General features: G+C 37.3%; 1 protein-coding gene across 8 annotated transcripts in view; it reads right to left on the bottom strand.

The window, feature by feature from the left end:
- Positions 1-5,566: 5,566 nt before the first annotated feature.
- Positions 5,567-21,040, bottom strand: part of HIPK1 (homeodomain interacting protein kinase 1) — a 53,766-nt gene continuing 38,292 nt past the window's right edge. For 2 of the 8 annotated variants that reach the window (XM_075196272.1, XM_075196275.1), the window contains exons 10-16: positions 19,647-19,781; positions 14,426-14,568; positions 12,717-12,899; positions 11,615-11,827; positions 11,104-11,348; positions 9,162-9,292; positions 5,567-8,682 (exon numbers count right to left, since the gene is read on the bottom strand). In XM_075196272.1, the coding sequence (XP_075052373.1) occupies positions 8,185-8,682; positions 9,162-9,292; positions 11,104-11,348; positions 11,615-11,827; positions 12,717-12,899; positions 14,426-14,568; positions 19,647-19,781 (1,548 nt within the window). In that variant the 3' untranslated portion in view covers positions 5,567-8,184. The remainder of the gene's footprint in view (positions 8,683-9,161; positions 9,293-11,103; positions 11,349-11,614; positions 11,828-12,716; positions 12,900-14,425; positions 14,569-19,646; positions 19,782-21,040) is intronic. The other 6 variants (XM_075196273.1, XM_075196277.1, XM_075196278.1 and 3 more) reach the window with 4 other exon arrangements.

Below are 21,040 nucleotides of genomic sequence, written 5' to 3'. Positions count from 1 at the left end.
ACCATGTGTTCATTACTATTTTAGGCCTTCTTATTAACTTCTCTAATGCAATTAGAGATGGTTTGTGTAGGAGGGATCATTCCCTCTTCTGGGCCCAGCTGTGAACACAGGGAGTTTAGTCTTCCTGAATGTTTCTGTCCAAGTTGGCAGCACTACTTTCTGATTAATGTGGAATCTGAACACCAACTCTGTACTGATCCAGAATTCTTTCCCGAGTACTATTTTATCAATGTAAATGTTGAGAAAAGGTGTTTTGCACCATAGCGCTAGCAACTAACCCTTTCTGCAGGCAGATGCAATTACTATCAAGATAACATCTATTTTAATGAGACTTTCAGCAGAGGCGCAAGAGTCAGACATCAGTGCAATTAATTTGATTTTAAGATCCTCTTTACCAAATAGCAGAATCAACAAAATCTTGCAAGGCTAACTAAAGCTAGGTACACACTACAGAATTTCCCACCAACTTTTTAAGCCGATCAATTTTACATGCGATCGATGATCCGATCGCTCGGTCCATGGACTGCATACACACTAGCCCTGTTTAGGACGAGAAAGGGAAGAGTGGACGTCCCTTTAGCGACTTTTTACGGCCACGTTGTCGTGAGCAATGACTAATTTCGTACTCACGGTTGTGGATCTGTCAGAAGTTTCTACACACACTAATATTTTCGTTCCAATCTCGTTTCTGTTGTGTAAACAGTACGACCAACCAAATGAGGCGACAATCATCCATTTGGGCAGACTTTTGACCATCGTGTCACTGCACACACTGACCCGACTTTTGAACGAGTGGTCGTATGTCTGCTGATTTAGCCGATTGGATGAAAACGGTGTAGTGTGTACCTAGCTTAAGAATAAGCTTAATGTTCACACAAACTTGAGTAAATGACATGGCCTCTGCTGAAACCATCCTGGAGGAAGACAAGGATCATTGAAATTTTAGTTGCTACTGGATTCAATCTAGAGTCACACCAAGCAATAATACTTCAGATATCTATTATAGGATTTGGTAGAAGTTTACCTTATCAAAGCCAGCATCATTAGATTTGAGAGCAGAATTGGGACTAGGCCTCTTTCTCTTTGAGCATTTCCAAGGCTAATAGTAAATCTGACCAGACAGCAAGGCCAGAATGGAAGAATTGCTATCACTTCTGCCTTTTCCATACAGAACTTTTTTTAAGCTTTCGAGCGATCAGTGAAAATGGAAGAAAAAAAAAAAAAAAAGATATATATACATACACACACACACACACACACACACACACACACACACCTCCCGAGAATGTCAATGGAATAGTCAGAAGATTTGTTTTCCCAGGTTTGTATCCTCAAAACAGATTACTTTGCCATTTATTCTCGTCACCATGTCTATTTGACGGCGATACCTTCTCACCAGTATTGGAACTCCACCCAATGGAAGGACCACTTTACTTCAACCAAAAGCAGATTTACCCAGGAGTGTGCCATCATGTTTTAAAGGAAGGATGTACAATGCAGAGTTGTCACTAACCCTTACCACCAATGTAACACCAGCACATATCAAAAATATTTTTATTAATATCTCGCAATAAAAGCATACATTGCAACAATAACTGCTGTACTATGGTTAACAGATATACACACACACACACACACACATATATACACACATACATACATACACACACACACACACCATGTGCACACATACATGAGACAAAGGTCAGTTACACCTATAATACTCAGTTTTACAATGATGGAAACAGTTTTTATGTGGCTGGCTAAGCCTGCAGTACTAACAGCTGTATATTGAGCAAGTGAGATGTGTGTGGATACAAAAATCCAAGCACTTCAGAAATTTATTGTACAAACACGAACATGTATCAGCACTTGATTTGTCTGGATTGCTTATTCAACAAGAACGTTGATTGTAAGCCAGCTAATAAGTATTTATGACCGGAGATAATGGTCATGTGCATTATTAAAATTCAAGTTGGAAGGGGGGGTCTGGAAAAAATAAGGGCTGTCTTACATCTGATAATTTTTTTTATTATACCTAACCTGGAAAAACTAAGCTACCCATAGTTATGGCTGCCATGGAGTAGAAAGGAGATAAAGTATTCAATACACATCATGTTTCAGCAGGTTAGAGAGAAAATAGGTGCATGGAGTCAGATTGTTGTGAGAGCAGCCACCAATGCCACCATTACCCCAATTCTAAAAAGTTTACAATAAAATATAACAGATACATATCAATACCGAGACACTATTAGGTTTGCACTAATGGTAATTTCATCAAACACATAAAAGGGTGCTTACTTCTCAGAGACCTTGTAAAATAGTGTATAGTAGATGGACACAATACTACGTCCAACAATAAGGTTGGACATGTAATAAAATGTGATAATTGTACTTTATGTAATTTTTTTATTGGCCAAATCAAAAAAGGTGTTGATACATGTGGATTAAGGTTTTAAAAATTCTATTGTCAGTATTCAAATACTGGATGAATCACAATTTAATGAACTGTAATAGTAGGTTTTCTACTTTTACTCGTTAGCCATGTAACTTTATACAACATTCTGAATTTTGTGCAAATGAAGAGGCCGAAATTTTTACTATTTTTCTAATAAATTATTTTACAATCTCACATCTAACGATGCTGGTATCAACATGAAATTTTGCGAGTTATAATGTAAAAGGTTAATTTGTCTTTCCTTGAAGACCGATGCAATTTCAAGACTTACCTTTATTCTGTTTTACTTCTAAATGTTCCAATTCTCTTACCATCAGAAAAATCAATTTAGAATTCTCACCACCCAGTTTTAAAGAATAATTCACAGCTTAATTCCAATATATTAGTAGAGGAGGGCATTAATCCTCAAACTGGCATTTATGATTTTAATATTTAGTCCCCACACTTTTTACACTATCACCTTAATGTTTAGGGTTTAATTACAGAAAATAAAAACGTTCTCTTTCGCTGCAATTAAAAGCGGACATATTTTTAAATACAATTATAGTTCTATTGTTCACCCAACAAATTACAACTAAAGCTTCTAAGAAAAGTGGCGTTGAAGACCATAGCAACTCATCTAGTACATTCTAGAAAATGATACCTAGAATCTGATTAGTTGCTTTGGGCAACAGCTCCATTTTTACACTTTAGAAGCTTTAATAAATCTACCCCAGAAATGACTTGCAAAGAGAACAAATTTTCCTTTTGTATGTAATGTAAATCTATTTACAAAAAAAAAAAAAATAATATGACACTTGCAGCAGTAAAGAAAAATTACCCTTCTTTATTGATGCATTTCAATTGCTAAACATTTTGCCATATGATGTAGAAAATACATAAAATACAAGCTACTTTGTAAAACCAAAGACAAACATTGAATCCAATGATAAACTATGTTTTCACAATGGACCTTTATCCCATATAGTTAGTAATAAATTTTAAATATCTATTTTGTTTTCTTAAAACTGAGTTTACATAACCCTCAGAACACCGGCAACACAAACAGTACAATAAATTCCAAGGAACTACAATTCTAGCCACTTGGGGGGAAAAATAAAAATATATAAAAGCACAACCATATGAAATATGATTTGTTAGGTTCCAACACAGCAACTAGCATATCAAATACATTTAATAAAGACATTGCAATATCAATGATTAAAAGCAAAACACTAACATTACATATAATGTACTGCTACATGTAGTGATCAACATTAAGATGAATCAGAAGGAAATAAAAAATATTTTAAAAAGTTACCCAGAGTAGTAAGTTAAGCAAGACATATGCATTGCAAGAGAATGTTCATATTAGGTTTAGTGAATGCTTTATGTTGCCAATGACAATACATTTACACAGTATTTTTCTAATCCCAGACAGAAAGATGCCATCCCTTTTCTTACTTTGTTTCAGTGCTAGCCTATAAAACATTAGCAGAACACATTTCATCTTTACTACTTTATTTTGAAACAATTCAGTGTTTAATTTTAAAACTATTACTGCGAGAACAAAAATCAAATACCATTCATATACTTAAAGAAAACAAGATGCAAATAGCTTTTATAATATGATACTTTGAAATCACAATATAAATGCAATAATGATTTGATTTGTTAAACATGAAAGAAATGCGCACATTCCACTCTAAATGTTTTTTTGTATACTTCTAAGGAATGGTAAAAGCCATATATACCCACTGAATATATAAAATAAGTTTCAACATAATAAAAAGTTGCATAAAATCATACCAATCCTCCCCCTTCAAAAAAACACTAGAAACTATTCTACAGCTTTATAAGGTTAAAGTGGAGCAAAATTCAAAACAATGAGTGATATGTACAGCTTGCTAGTCTTAAAGCAGAGAGTCCATCGGTCCTGTGTTTTAAAATTACATCTCAAAAGAGCACACAAAACCCCCATTGCGTTTCACCTCTTCCTCAGACAGTGTGGAAAATGAATAGCCATGTATGATCTAAGCCTAGCTTTGTTTAAACAAGGTGGTACAGGAACTTATTGACAGTGTATAAACTTGCCAACATTGAATTCACCCCTGAACATTAAAGCTGCAGTAAACTGCAGGTGCTGGTAGACTACGGTGTGGATTAATATATATATATGCCAACATCTGCAGACTAAATTATTGTACAACAGGGAATCCACTGTGTGATACGCAAGACCTGCACACATTAGCTTATAGTTTATGTATTCTTGGTTGCCCTTTGAACACCAAGTTAGTGAAATAGTTTAAAACAAAACCACATCCAACAGTGAGTAAAAGTGAGCAGTTTGGCAAGACACTTGGGGGGGTATTCAATAGTTGCTTTTAACGCGCTAAAACAAAAAAACGAGCGCTCTAAAAATATTAGCGTTAATACGGTAATTACTCGCTGAATTTCATCTTGCAGCAAATTTAGCGAGTAATTACCATATTAACGCTAATATTTTTAGAGCGCTCGTTTTTTTTTGTTTTAGCGCGTTAACGGCAACAATTGAATACCCCCCTTGGATGTATAAACATTATACTGTGGTGTTAAAAGCTAGAATATGCGTCAACAGCACATACAGCGTAATAACTCAGAATGAATTGGTATAGGGGCAGCTCAATGTTAAGGAAAGTGAAAGGACACTGTTGTATTTGCCATTCTGAGCTAGTTTCAGCATTATGGCATTCATATGCTCTGTGAGGACATACATAACTGGTATGTTAGTATGGACCCATCGTGCCAGTCAGCACAACACAATTACTAGGTTAAGCTTTCTTTGGTATAAACTGCCTATAACTAGCTTGCATGTATTCTCACACAGACTTATTAACCAACAAGCACAAGGTCTGGTTATGAGGAGAGAAAAAACCAAACAAAAAAAACAGGTTTATTGCACAAATGAGTAAGACTGATCACTATAAAAACTTACACCAAGTCTGAAGGGATGTGAAATTGTTATCTAGAACACCTAAACAATTCATGTGCCTGTATAAGAACAGGAGAAGCAAAAAGACAGCCCGACACTTTAAAGCATCATTTTGCATTCCACTAAAAAAGGAGGATAAGAAATATATATTTGAAATTAAAAAAAAAAAAAAAAAAAAAAGTCAGCTTCAGAATATTAACCCAACAGTACATTTCACAGGCCTTATTTGACTCTTGCTTCTAGGATTAAAGGATTGCTTCTATTTAAAAAGGGGCTTGCCAGCCCTATAAGGCAAGCTTACTGTAAACTAATCACTATGTTGGCATTTAAGGCACTACATTAAGTGGACATACATGAAACAAGTAATCACCATACATACCTGTGCAAAACTCAGATTTATTTTCCTTTACTCACTACTATGCGAGTACAATTCAGACTTTATGTATAATATGTACACACACTAATTATATATACACACACCAATTATATATATTAATTAGTGCTACAGTGATAAAATTCTAACTGTTTCACACCCACAATTTAATTTTGGTTTTTAAAAAAAAAACAAAAAACCACACGAACAAAAGAAAAAACTATATATAGAAAAACCTAACTACTACATACCTCCCCATTTGCAATACCTGCGAGACAATTTACAGGTAGGTTCAAGTATCATAACTAAGTTTGAATTAAGCAAATTAATCTTTATGAATTTGGGGCGATTCAGTGATGAAAAAGCTTGACACTCGTATTCTGAATCACAAGGTACATATGTCTAACATAAGAAACCACTATACTTCTAAAATAATTTGAAGTCATTTAGGAAACTTTAAAGAGGTTCATCTTCGTGCTTGGGGAAAGCTGAAACAATTGTGACAAGAGCATGCTAAAGCGAGCAGGAGTGACTTTATACACCAATTTCGTTGACCACAGACCAAAACAAGTCATGTACACGCATGTAATCTCTTACATGTTACTCTATCTGTATTGATGGGATTTCAAATCACTGAATAGAGAAGGGATTTAATGTATGCTAGAACACTTCAAATCCCTAGACTCACTATAAAACTCATTAAATGTAGAAATAAAAAGTGGACACTTTGATCTTAAAGCATAATAGGAACACTAATATCCGAACAAACATTTTTGTAGCATGTACAATTACATGCTTACCCACTTTCTGGGATGTGCAATATTTTGGGGAGGTAATGACAGTCACAACAAACATTTAATCAACATATTACCTCATTCTGTTCAGCAATTTGCAGTTGATACAGAAAGGGTTAAAACAGATTTTAAATCATTACATTTTTGTTCAGGCATAATTTAAAGGATAACGCCACTATTAGTGGAGCTCCTCCTTAATCAAACATGCCATCCATTTATTAATAGAGGATCCCCAGCCCAGTTACCTTAATCCTAGAGCAGTGATGGAATAATCTTGTTTGTGCATAGTTCTTAAAGATATCTTTATGTAAATTTACTTGCAGGGTGCTTGCTTAACAAGCACAAAATAGAACTAGCTGGCTTTCTGATAGAGGTAATGTGGGGGACATGTTTGCATGAGGAGGGTCCTTTTTTTTTTTTAAATTATGCTATAATCATTTCAAACGTGAATCTACAATCAAGTCTATGTTTGGGGAAAAAGAAATTTGTGACATTCCAAGCATGCATCTTATAAATCTACTATAATAAATGGCAATACCTGCTAGTGAAAGGCAGCCCATTTCACCCATATACCAGTGTCACCCATAAAAAGAGAAATTTAAAAAAAAGGCTTCTGTTGCCAGCAAATCAAAGAAAAAGAAAAAGAAAAAAAAAAAAAGGAGTATTAGGGATCATAGAAGTTTAAATTTCATATCTATATATTCCATTGAGATTCTCAGCTAAGCAGCCACGTTGTTACATTTCAAGATGCCTTAGTTTTTGACCATATGGTGTTGCTTTGAGTACAAAAAAACCGAAACATCAGCCTGCTTTAAATATGGTATTAACCATATGCTGCTATATATAGTTCAGAAGATTTACACTTACAATCTGGGTTCATTTGCACACAAAGGAAACCAAAATCAAGGGCTAAAAACATACCTAATTAAAAAGATTGATTACATATTGCCCTGCCGAGAAACAGTCACATGTCCCAATGTTTCTTTGTGAAGACACAAAATAGGATTAAATTGCATAATATGCACCAGTGTCTTGTATTACCACTGAAATTAAAACTATGGATTCTGATGTGCATCGAGTCCATGAAGCAGCCATCACCTTAAAAATACTTTGTGGGAAGCAAAGGAATCAATCAGAAAAGCACAAAATAAAAAATAAAATAAAAAGTTTCCCCCTAAAATCTATTAATTGAGAGCATATAATTAAAAGCATCTTGAATACTTCATTTGTCACACTTTAAAAGATTGAGCTTATCTGTAGCAAAACACACAAGATTATTATTTTTTTTTTTTTTTTAAAAACACTCTAAAATACTAAGAAAAAAAATGCAGCAAGACAGTGGAGAATGTTATTGCAGTCCACATCTATCAGTCTTCAGCAGAAGAGAGTCCCAACTCACTAGCAATGCAGTCTTACACTAATGGAGCTATGCAAAAGGACACTACAAAACGTGTGATACACAAAACCACAGGAGGAGTTAACACTGAACAAGCTTATGTGACTACAACAATGCAGTCATTAAGGAACAGAGCCCATTTTCCTTCAAGCGTGCTTTTACTAAATCCTGTAGTTTAACAGTCAAGTCTTCAAAAAGTTTCCAGATCCTGAATTATAGGTATGAGTACTGGTTGATGTTTGTTGGGCTTAAAGGGTATCCAGTGTAGATTGCAGAACCCCTGGAGGCACCAATATATGACTGGGTGGCAAACTGGTGTGGGTACTGTGCAGGAGCCAGATTAGCAGAGGTCAGCAAGCTTGGCCCCACACTCACAGGCACCTGATGCACCAGAGTACTGGGGTGGGTAGCGTAGGTTGTGTGCCTTGAGGAGCCCTGAGGGGAGAACAGATGAGCTATAGAAGTAGTGGACCCCAGGCTTGCAGCTGTTGTGGGAGCATAGGTGTACATATGAGGCTGGCTCGTTAGGTGGCTGGTGGCTGACGCAGCTGCTGCAAGGTGCGGGTGCACAGTGGAATGTAAGGGGCTGCTGTGCTGAAAAGTGAACGGTGCCTGAGACATTGAAGGGAGAGGTGCAACATAGGCTTGTTGTCTACGAGGAACAGGATTCATACTTCTCTCTTGGGATCCCATTGAGACAGACTGCTGGTTCTGAAATAAGAAAACAGGAGAAAGTAGTCACACGGCATGTAAGAAAATATATTCATACCTAAGCAAAATCATGTCTTCACTGAGAGAATTAGTTTTATTGGTCTTACATGGGGAGAACATTTCTTTACTATGGTCAGTTATAGTATTGCGTGATAAATATGTTAGGACACCCACAAAGTGTGATCTACACTAAGCTCAGGTCAGCACTGTTGACACCTACACATGCGCAAGCTGAATAAAGTACAATATAGCTGCCATGTAGAACTTTTAAAATACTACAAGGACCAACTATCAGTGCTAGCAAAATATACTGATTTTGGCTTTTGACAGTCACCTAAAACACATTTTACCAAGCAAAACCCTTGATCAAAAATAGTAAAAGCATGAACACGGACAGCAACAAGGACATTATGGATAAGAGCGCCCAAACTATTAACATAGGAATATAGCATTAATATTGTGAAAAGATTACTACTTACCTGACTGAGGTTAAGAGGCTGTACCCCATTTACCATGCGGTGGGAGCGATAGCCTGTTTGGGAGATGCAGCTACCAGATGATTGTCCATTTAAAGTGGAATTTTTTGCCTTGCCAACACTGCCCATTATACCTGCAGGATAATTCAGAAAAAAATAAAAGCTTTACAAACAGAAATTCAATGCAGAGGCACATTTTGCTTAACAAGTTAGTTAACTTACACTTCACAGCTTACATAAAAAAACAAAAGACACACACACACACACAAAGCAGTACATTTATGGTTAGCAAATGCATGGACATGCTGGTCACCAATAGTATACCAGACTGCAGACAAAGCAGTGTTCATCTAAAATAAAAAAAAGCTCCTTTGCTAGTTTACCAACAGCAAAGGTCAGTGGTGGTGTAAGTTTAAGTACTCAAAAGGGAAAATTACAACACACTCTACTGGGACCGGCAACACTGTATATACCAGGGTGAAATAACTCGCACATAAATATAAAGCTATGAAAATCATGATCAAAATACATCATTTGTATGTCTCAACAGCAGGTCATGATTTTAGGATTTCTGTCCCACCTGTTTCCTTCTGCAGAAACAGGTGGGACAATTACTAACCCAGACAAATAGATTAACTCACCTGTGCATGATTAAATAAATCCTGAACAACATGAACCATCAATAGCTCTTGAGGATTGGGTTTGCACAATTCTGATTTAAAGTGTTAGTCCACTTAATGGACCTTATTTGTATTGGGGATAGTATATAGGTATATGTAAGCAAAGTAACTATTTTCTTGTACAAATATAGGATTGAACTATTTAAAAATATGGTTATGTTTTCCCAGCTAATTAGATGGTGTACCTCTATTCAGACTCAATTATGTAATTCACTAGCTAAGTTTGTAGCCGGAGACTCTCTGGATTGGCCCCAGCACCTCAGGGCGACGTTTCACATGGAGTTGAGAGACATCTTTGGAGTCTGGACCTGATCGTAGTTAAGACTACCGTTACGCCTGAAACTTCCACCTTCATGGGGACTGGTGTATTTACAAAACAGAGACTTTATATATGGTTTGTTCTGGTGGCCAAGTTTGGTCCTGTTCAAAATTTAGTGGCTAGTCAATTGAGCAACAAGCAGTATGGAATTTTAACATTCCTGTGAGGTCTTCATGAATTATACATAATAGATTATATTTTTGTATCACCATGACTTTGGCAAATTTTATATTATATTCACTTGCATGATTTATTATGATGTTATTCTTTAGTTTATTTTAGAATTATATACCAACATGTTCAACTCCACGGGGTGATTTCACTCTGGGATTTACCATCTTGCTGGTACATAATCTCACGTGTACGCATGTGTGTATGTCATAGAAACTTCTTTCTTAAATTACTGCTTTTATTAAACAAGTCACGAATATACAGCACACTTGTCAGGGTGGCACCAAGCAACCCTAGCTCTGGCTAGACATAGCTTTTCTGCCTAGTTGCTGGCCATCCTGCACAATACAACAAATCTGATTTAAAGACAATCAACCCCGCCCCCAAGTCCAATTACCTTATTAGACCCTGTCTTCTACCTGTGTATGTTCAACCTAGGAGTCTCACTACCAGAATTAAACCCCATCTGCTACCTTACCCCGCAGACTGTCAGTCTAATCCTTACAGTCCCTCTTGAAATAAGACAGCCTAACCTTCTCTTTGTACATGTGTCCGTAGCTCTACAAACTACCAGACATTGCTTGTCCAACCTCCTGCATTAGACAGAGTTGCACATCAACTTGCAGATTTTAGATCACAAATAAAAATCAATATTTCCTTGCCTAGATCTTTAAAATATAAACCCAAATGGCATTGCAGTTTAAAGTGAATAAGAGAAAGCCTAAACTTGGATAACAGTACAGAAATACAAGTGCTTTCAGTGGAGGGAACATACCTGACAGATGGTTATCCAGACTGCAATCATGAATTTGAGTCTTTAATGGAGGCACAATAATTGTGCGGGAGCCATGACTGTGTGTAGGAATTCCTCGGCTACCGGGAACTTCAAAAACTCCACCGACTCCATTCAGAGTAGAAAGGTGGTCTGCCAAATATGGGCTGCTGACAGAGGAGTCTGAATCCGGAGAGTCGTTCACAGTCACATAACTGATCACATTGGACCGCAGCTTCATACCACTGCTAGGGGAGGAAAACATTAAAATAAAAAAATAAAAAAAAGGAAGGAGTACATGGATATAGAACAACCCAACTTTTTCAAGTACCCAAAAGTGGTCATGGTTTAAGGATTTCCCAGTGTGACCAGGTCACATCCTGGCAAACACAAATGTACAAGTCAGTTTAAGACTATGAAAATCCTTGATTTCTGCCCTGTAGCAGTTACTTGAAGACCACATCTGAGAATTCTTGGTATAGATAATACTATATCATCAATACCGCAGGCATACCTTCCTGGCTTGTACTTGCTGTCTTCTTCCTCATCTGTGTCACTGCGAATAGTAATAACGCTCACAGGAGGGCTCGGTGTATCTGGGATCACTATGGGCTGCCGCTGCTCCTGGATTGGGAGGAGTGGGTTGTATGTAGAGGAAGCATGGAAAGGGCTGCTCCCAACTAATGAATATACTTGGGATGGGATGACATCTAAAGCAGAGAGTGTCCTGAATGATACAAAGGGACAGAATTAGTGCTCAGCAGCAAGTAAACATGTAGAAGCAACATTTTCACACAACTGTAGAATGAAATAAGCTTCAGGAAAGTGGCGAGTACATTTATGCTTGTTACCTTTGGATTTAATGGCACAGTAGCAATGCCCTAACACTTAAAGTCTTAAGAGTGCAATTACAAATCTATTGTGCTAGAACAATTCCATACAAGTACACAAGAAACAGACCCATTCATTTTTTGTCACCTGGGGGGAAAAAAAAAAGTGTTCTACAATAGAATGCATAAGGGCTCATACAGTTTAGCTGCTAGTTTAACCATGCACCCAAGGTCCAGTAATGTGTGGTAAAGTTCCTGAACTAATGTAATAGGACACAATCACCATTTTAAAAAAAGGTCAATACTCACCTGTGTTTGGATATCATCCCTTTTTCAAAGTTTGGGGAAATACACCTATACAGACAAGCCACTTTCCAATGAAGTATCAATGCCCTGTTACGACATTTATGCTATACTGGAAAATACCAAGTCTGTGTGCAGCCATTATACTCTGTTGTATATCATACTGTGACTACACAGCAGTCACTTATGCTGCTGGTAGGTACGACGACAGTGATGGTTGTCATGTATAAATTCAAACGCATGTCTGCTCTATAGCCCAAACGAACGATTCAATAAATAAAGTTGAATTAGCATTATTGACTAGATATCAGCATGCAAGCAGTTGTAATGTTTTTGACATGCTTATGTCAGGAATATAGATGATTGGCAGCTTGTTTATTAGTGCCATCCTATATTGTACATTTAATGATGGATTATTATGGGATTACTATTAGTGTAGCATGAAGCACAATGACAATGGATTTTTGGAAAGGCAGCCCTTACTTGGCATTGTTCTGTGTTTGGTGCAGCTTGTTTTTCTTTCCCGAAACGTTTCCATTTTGTTGTCGAACAACATGAGCAACCCCCACATTTAGAGGCTGAGCCGCAGCTAAAGTCACATGGTTGGCAAGTAATGACGGCTGCTGCATCAGGGCGCTATACTGGTTTCCGTGGGAATGTACATTTCTATTAGAAAAAAAGATAAGCATACTCTAAGTACAACAACTTTTCTAGTTCCGATACACTCTTTTCGATTCTATATATCTTTGTCAATAATTTTTGCAATACTATATTAAGGGCCTGCTTGAGACTATAAAAGGCTCCCCCAAACATCAATCATGCCACATCCAAACTTCTGCATTAGACAGAAATGTACATCAAGTCACGGATTTAAATTACACCATGAATAAAATCAGTATTTATTTTCTAGTTCTTCTTTACAATCTGTTTTTATCTCTACTTATTGGTGCTAATTTAGCGAGTAGAGCCACACTCACTGCACATGTACTCAAATTGTACCAGACATATGGGAGATAGAGGGACACACAAAAAATAAAAAAAAATAAAAATTATGTCACATAGCAACATGATGTTAATAAAATTAAAACACTTGACTGTTAATGACCATTAGTGGGTCCAGTGCTTGTTTAGTGTTGAGGGGAGGGAAGAGTATGGAATGCTGGACTGCAGCAAACCTAATCATATCCACACTTAAACAGTGAATATATTTCTCTTCCTCTTTTGCATTATTTTTTTCTTTTAACACCCGATACGATCCTGCCACTCGAGTGAATGAGCGTTGACCACCACAAATAGGCCTTACACTTTAGCGAGCATGGCCAAAAATGATCCGATTGATTGTGATCAGATGGTCGGGTATGGTATAAATTGTGGGGGTTTTTTTTTTGGTGGGTATGCTTGTATGGTAACTTACCTTGTAGTATCACCAAATCATACAGATTTTACACAGGGGAGATGAGGTCCCCAAACTTGTGTATAAAAGGTTATAAATCTTGTATTCATGAGAATGCAGTCACAGAAACAAAGGCGTGACATCGATGAAGTATAAAATATTAAAATCAGGAGAATTAAATATTCTCTCACATTTAGATGACTTATTATAGCACCAGTACCCCATCACATCTAAATGATAACCAGTCAACCAGGTACAGGGCATCACCTTTGCTGTGGCTTTCCCCAAGTGTCATTAGCCTGATGGAAGACTTGAAAAGGTGGCACTCTGCTCCTGGTCGACCAGCTATCATTTGGATGTGGTGGGGAGCAGCCAGAAGTGCTTAGAAATACTGTACTAAATCTAAGTGAAAATTATATATTTGCATTTTCATATTTCACCTATGGAAGCTCCTGTAATTCTGTTGCAGCATGTTTCTGAATACAAATTACACCTCCCCTGTGGGGTGGAAGCTGGAGTGGAACTAGCCTGGTGCAAGAGCCATGTGCAGAGGTAGCACAGCAATCACAGAAGATTCACTGGATAAGCAGCCAGATACAATGTATTTATCATTTATATGGTAGGGCTAATGTGCAAAGTTTCTAAATGTTGTTTGTCGACATTTTATAAACAGCAACGTGCCTGTTCCATTCTATGCTTCAGAGACACACACACCTTCTAGCAAGGAAAAGCAGTCAAGAGTTTGTGAAAATAGATTACTTCCTCCATATGCATTTCATGTAGCATTATGTGCACTTACCGCCAGTCTGTGAGCTGCTGGTTACTTCCAATGGCCTCAGGAATCACTGTGGTTGGCTGAACAGAATTGTGTAGAGCGACACCTGGGAGTTGCTGCCATGTAGATGGCAGCAAGATCTGCTGTGTTCCACCAGGCCATGCCTGCTGGAAAACACAAAGGAAGGGGGAGAAAGAAAGCAGTTTTAGTCAAAACATATGCAACTTTATTTTCTTAAAAAGACAGTGGATTGTCATCTTGCAGAGAAAGAGCTATGATTTAACAAAGCAAATCAGTTGACTGATTAAGTGCTCATGTGCTGCAGAAAAAGCTGTGACCAGAAATTCACTAATACATGCCAGCCAATAACAAAATAAAGCTAGTTAGGTTTCATACACTCTACTTGAGCCACATAAGCACCAAAATGTGCTGTATTAAACTGTATTTTAGATTTCAGCATAGAATATAAAAAAAGGACCATTCAAACTTTTGAAATGGTACACACACCGGTTACCATGTAAAAAGAAATTAGCAATGCTAAATACGCCTTCAAACATCTAGCCAAGCACAAAACACTGTCCTCAGATAGGTCTGGTACAGGACGTAACAGACCGGATGTCTGGTGTGAGCAGGATTGAGTCGTCCATTTCCCTATTTATAGTAAGGTACATAGTTCAATATACAGCGCCTCTCACAATAGTCCGCATAATAGATTGTTTCAGAGCATCTGGCTTTATCGTTTACTGTTTTGCTTGTATCGAGGTAACTAAACAGTCTTGCTTTTATAAACTTTTTCCAAATGAGCATTTAACCAAAACATGTAGTGAATGTAATCCACTAAGAGGCAATGGAGACAGACACCATTCTGAAATAAAATCCTTAGAAATCAACACTCATGCCCTGAAACATAGGCAGCAAAGGGGTTAATAGTCAAACATGCACAAGCAAGATAATTGATGGCTTTAGGGAGAGTGCCCTGGAAAAACACTTCAAAAACTATTTATGGAGTGGCACAATAAGCAATTATGCATTTGGTGTTGCTGTGAGCTCATTACCATGGCCACAATTGTGCTACCAAGAAGCTAATCTTCTCATTAAATGTATGATATCACTGCTTCTTGATTTACTTTTTAGTCAAACGTGGCAACTGTTCAAGCCTAAACAAGGTTCACAGGGCTTAATACTACAGCTACTGAAAGGGAGTGGAGGAAAATAAACTATTTACATGCTGGAACTCCGTAATGGTCTAGAACAGTGATGGGCAACATATGGCCCTAGGGCCTCCCAGCCTTCACCTGCCTCCAACTCCTTCCTGATTTATCAGATTTGTTTGCTATTGTTTGTAACACTTATTTAAAATGCAGATATGTTATAAGCGTCTTCCTTTGATAAAATGTATCACCTTTTCTTATGGAGAAGGCAATGTGTCTTGAAGGTTAGAGGGCCGCACTTTGCTGCTCCTAAAAAGTATCATGTTGCTTATCTTGGCTCTAGATTGCTTCCACTGGGAATTTAAATGAACTTATTCATACATTTTCTTTAGGCTACAGTAGCATTTTGTATGCTAGAAGACCTACCCTAGGTAGCTTGGGAATCTCAAACCTGCTCAGGTCTAATGACAGCACAAAACTCACCATCATTGGCTAAAAATACAGGGTTTTCCCATAGGCCGACTTAACGTTAATTACTACATGGGATACCTGTATAAGTTAATATATGAAGGCAGTCATTTTGAAGACTGTAGTAGTATCAATATGAATTCTAGCAAAATGATGGGTTAAATATTAGTTCACCTAACAAAAATAGTTCCATCCACTGTGTATACAGAAGGACACCATAAACATGCATGGAGGTTCCCATACACAGAACCTATGCTGATTAACCATTTTACAGAAACATCTTTCCATGTGTTAACATGTGCAGATACACAAGATGCTGAAAGGGACTAACTTACACTTGCTAAGGCAGAGAAATATTGTTTGTTTACACAGATTAAACAATAAAATGTGTGGATTAAACGTTTAATCCACACATTTTTTACAGTTCTTTCAAGACAACAGCTGAAAATACCAAATGGTTAGATCATTTCTACATGGCAGTTTTTCCGGTTGGCAACAAGTAATTCTGCAGCACAGCACATGTAAGGAGTATATTTTACAACATTAACAAGCCTTGTGAACTGTACTTCTACAAGTGACAGATCCACGTCTTATAAACCACTGGTCCTCGCAAGCACCATCAAGCAGAGAAACACAAAATGCAAACAGTGGAGAGAAAGAAAAAAAAATTAAATAATCAGGTTTAATATAAATGTGAAACCACACCATGCGTCTTTCCAAAAAGCCAACACCTGCACAAGACAAAGCATATAGTTTAATACAGAGCAAGAACGAACATCCCAAAACCTGATGCAGAGATCTGACGTTCCAAGTGACGAACTGTTTTGACAAAGGAAGGACAAAATGTGCAAAGCTTTGCAATGGAGTAATGCAAACTTAAGAAAAGCAGTAAAATAAATAAAAAAAAAGGCAGTCTAATCCATTGGCAAGCTGGCTGGTAAACTAAAGGTGAGCTGCATTTAGATTACTAGGTAGAAATAAAGTCTTTGGAATACATAATGTTCTGTCATTTTAGGAATAAGGTGTTCTAATCCTGATCTACTGTTTTGGAAAGCAAAATGACCTCATGTTCACAGTTTCTTTACAGGCTGGCCAGTAGAGCACAAAAAAAAAAAGTTTATAAAAGACTAGTGGAGTTGTGATCACTCACAATGTGCAACATGTTCTGTGTAGAACTAGACAAGACAATATCTGAAAATATTGCTGGCAACAGATCACTGATGCCTGCACATGTCTGTTTACAATATGTCTGAGTTATGCAGAAACTATACTGTCATTTTTGACCAGTGTATCACACGGTCATCTGTGTGAACAGCAAATGGTAAAAGCACTGTTATTAGTGATCTGTGCCTTTTTACATCCTTTTTCTCTCCCATAAGAAAACAAAGTGAGAGGATGCTCTGAACCAACCAACCCTTTGAATAAGTTTAGCTCAGTGGACTTTTCTACATCACCATATATATGTATCTATAGGATTGTGATGAATACATACAGTCACGGAGGGAATCGAATAATAATGGCGGTGAGATGACCAGACATCAAAAGTGAATGCAGATGGTGGGGGACAGAAATATGCCTTATTTCTATTGGTGGAAGCACATTGTATGCTGGGAGAAATGCCAGAATTAGGAGTTAACAAATCTCTTCTTACCAATTCATATAATTAGTTAATGTATTTGGAAAGGAGATTTTACCACCAGCAGAAAACATTAGATCCAAGCTGAGCGGCACAATATGCCATTTGCCCTTAAGGTGATATAAAAAAAATCAAATGTAAACACTGTTCTTTTAAAAATGGTCATGAGTTACGGTGGGTGGAGAGCCAATTAGACATGTGAAATCATTGATTTGAGACCTATGTGATACAGAAAACAGACCCACACGCAAGATGTAGGTTACTACTATTTAGGACACCAACATCTGTTACTTAACAAAAGTTCAGAGTCTATAAAACCTGACTTATCCCGAGACATTACATTCCAATTGGCTTACTAAGCCTGTGGCCATGATTACTACCGGCAAACCAAACGATCTACTGTGCAGTGTAAAGAAACAGTATGTATAATTAATAGGATTATGAGGTCAGTTTATTGATGGGAGTTTCATTTGTTTAAAAGGTTTGTACATATATAGAGTGGGTGCAAGATCAATCCAAAAAGGTTACTCTCTCAGAACCTAAATTGAGCTCACCTTTATGATTTTCAGCATCTGTGGAAAAGCAATATCATTGAGGGTACAGAACAAGCTTTGATTGGGTTAATGGCTGCACAAAGTTTTTGAGGGGTACGTTGGTTAAAGGTCTGCTGAAGGAAATAATTAGAACTCCACACAGATAAGAAGCCTTAAATGGTTTAAGCATCAGCAGTACACCAATTACTAATCTTCGGGCATTGATAAGGTTAATCTCAAAACAAGCATATTGGGGGGGGGGGGGGGGCGGCTTACAAAAGAGAGCTACTGGGATTTTACTTCTGCATGAAAAAAAAAAAGGAGGGATTTCCATTGTGGCCCAATAAGGAGCTACTAGGCATATCAGTGACAGGATCAAGACAAGGACAGCCCCTACACATCTGTCATTCTGGTTCTAACTGGAAGTTATGAAAATTGCGAGACGGAAGTTTGCAAGAAAGTCTTAGATGGGAATGACCCTACTCTCCTCAAACCAATTGTGCTTAAGAGTTTTTAGAAACTGTCAAACATTGGTTCAAACTGTTTTTAGCAGCTGTAATGGAATTGAAGTACAACAATTACGCTCCTTAGCATTGTAGCTTTCCCCATACCATGTGATCAGGCACATGTCAAAATATTAAATTGGCTACTGAGGCAATCTCCTGATCTCTTCATAGTAAACTCACTTACAGTACATGGTTTCTCAGTGCCTTGCCATAATGGGGAACAAAAAAGTGCCAATCACTCCATGGCACATTATGGCAGGTTGCACATGTAGATATTTGTATTCATCCTTGACCACAAAAAATTTAAGAGATTTATATAATTACAGGGGGGAAGGGGTGATCATTTATTCCCTGCCATGTGTCAAACATAGTGGCATTAGTTACATGAAAAATAAGTTTGCTTAATCTTCATCTAAGTGCAAGGAAAATAGAAATGCCACTAAACTAACTATAGGATACATTCATTGTGTCCTTTTAGGATTCTGTTTCCTTAAGAATGTCCTTCATTTTGGAGGGCACTACATAGCTGGAACTTTAGTGTAACAAAACAGGAGGACGAATTATCGAAAACCCATCTGAATGTCCAATGCAATAAAAACCTTAAGACAAAAGCTTAGTTGGAAGGATTAAAAAAAAGGAAAAAAGCTGCATTGTAGGAAGCAAAAACCAAAATTTAGCCCCTCATTGGAACTGCTACTTTAAAAGAAAGCCAGGCTGAAACACAAGAGGCATATAGCGCTGTGGCAATCATTTTGAAAGAGAAATGAAAAGGAAAAAATAAAATAAAAAACGACATTAAGAACGAGCCGCTTAGAATGTTGCAAGAACACAGCCACAAGATGGAGCTCATGCTTCCATGCTCTTCTGAAACGTTCTACGATCAGGAGGAAAAGAAAAACAGATACACATAAGGAGACTGTTAGTGTACACATTCAAGTGAAACAAAATTACCAGTACAGCAGCAGTCTGTTCAACTAACGCCGGCCGCCCGGCTGCGCAGTTCAAGGTAAATGGTACCGCATACTGCGGCGTGATGGTGGCTACGTGTGGATGAAGAGTTGTTACCATTAGTGGGGTACAGCTTCCCTGAAATGTAGATTAGGAGGTGAGTGAAACACTGTACTTATAGCAGTATATATGTTTTAACAGTACCGCGAGAACTGGCATGTGGAACCCTTTACTATGTGTGGAGAATAGTTTTCCTGGAAATGCATCAACATGGATTTTATTCCTGTGTATGACTACCCATGGGCATACACACTGGCATAGAATCCAAGTCATTTTCACGATGCATACAAGGATACATATAAGCACCATTGTGCTCAATGACCAAGGGTCAGCTTCCAGATGACTAAATATTTGGTGTCTTACACTTTCCGCAAGCTTTTTTTTTGTAGCATATAAACCTTTTTCCTCTCCTCTGATCTCCTCACATACAGTGAGAGGCCATAAAAAAACAAAACAAAAACAAACAATTTAATGAAGACTGAAAGTATAAATGGAAGGCTTGTTAATAAGCACATAACCGTATGAGGGACACATGCTGGATGTCCCTAACTGTTCTCTCCCATTCACGTGTATATCAAGTTAAAGTTTAATTTATTTAGGTCTTTAACAAGTCTGGCTTTACCAGTAAAGCCATTTCACGGAGCTGACGAAATCTACACATTTTCACATTTCTGTAAAACGTGAAATTCATGACTGAAGGGAAACCTGTAAATGGATGTTCATGACCCGAGAAACTTTTCATGTAGCCGTTTTTAAAGGTAGCTTAAGTTTAAACAGTGTGATTTTTGGACCAAATCGCCTTTCAGCAGAGAGCCTTCACATTTAGTGTATGGCTCATTCAACTTATAACTTGAAAATAAAAGAAAGTGTTAGTTATTCTCATTTACCTAAAGACTAGAGTGGAAGGGCCATTTTTTCACTAAACTAAATACATCCTCAAGTACATAAAATGTCTGTGCCGTATAAAATAGCTGGACTCAAAATCTGTTTAACTATTGCAAGATATTTTAATATGCTCGCGTTTAAAAAAGATCGTTAGTTCTTGCTATACGGCAGTTGTCCAAATAATAAAAGCTTATCAACGCATTTTATACGTTTACGAGTTTGTGTTAGACTAACAAATATTTCAGCCCATAAGACAAGCTAAACTACTCTATAGGAGAGGGGTGTGATTGTACTTCCTCCCTTGGTTCATGTTACTACTGGTGCAGTTTAAGGTGTTTTTTTTTTTTTTAAAGAAAAAGTATAGTGGCCAAAATAGGATATGAATAAAAACAGAAACAAATTTAAAGAGATGCCAGTGTGACCCGTTCGTGCATAATGCTTAAGGCATAACA

This window comes from Mixophyes fleayi, chromosome 2, assembly GCF_038048845.1.
Source record: "Mixophyes fleayi isolate aMixFle1 chromosome 2, aMixFle1.hap1, whole genome shotgun sequence".
Classification (NCBI taxonomy): Eukaryota; Metazoa; Chordata; class Amphibia; order Anura; family Limnodynastidae; genus Mixophyes; species Mixophyes fleayi.
Note: the sequence above shows the minus strand (reverse complement) of the source record. Positions and strands in the feature narration are given on the sequence as shown.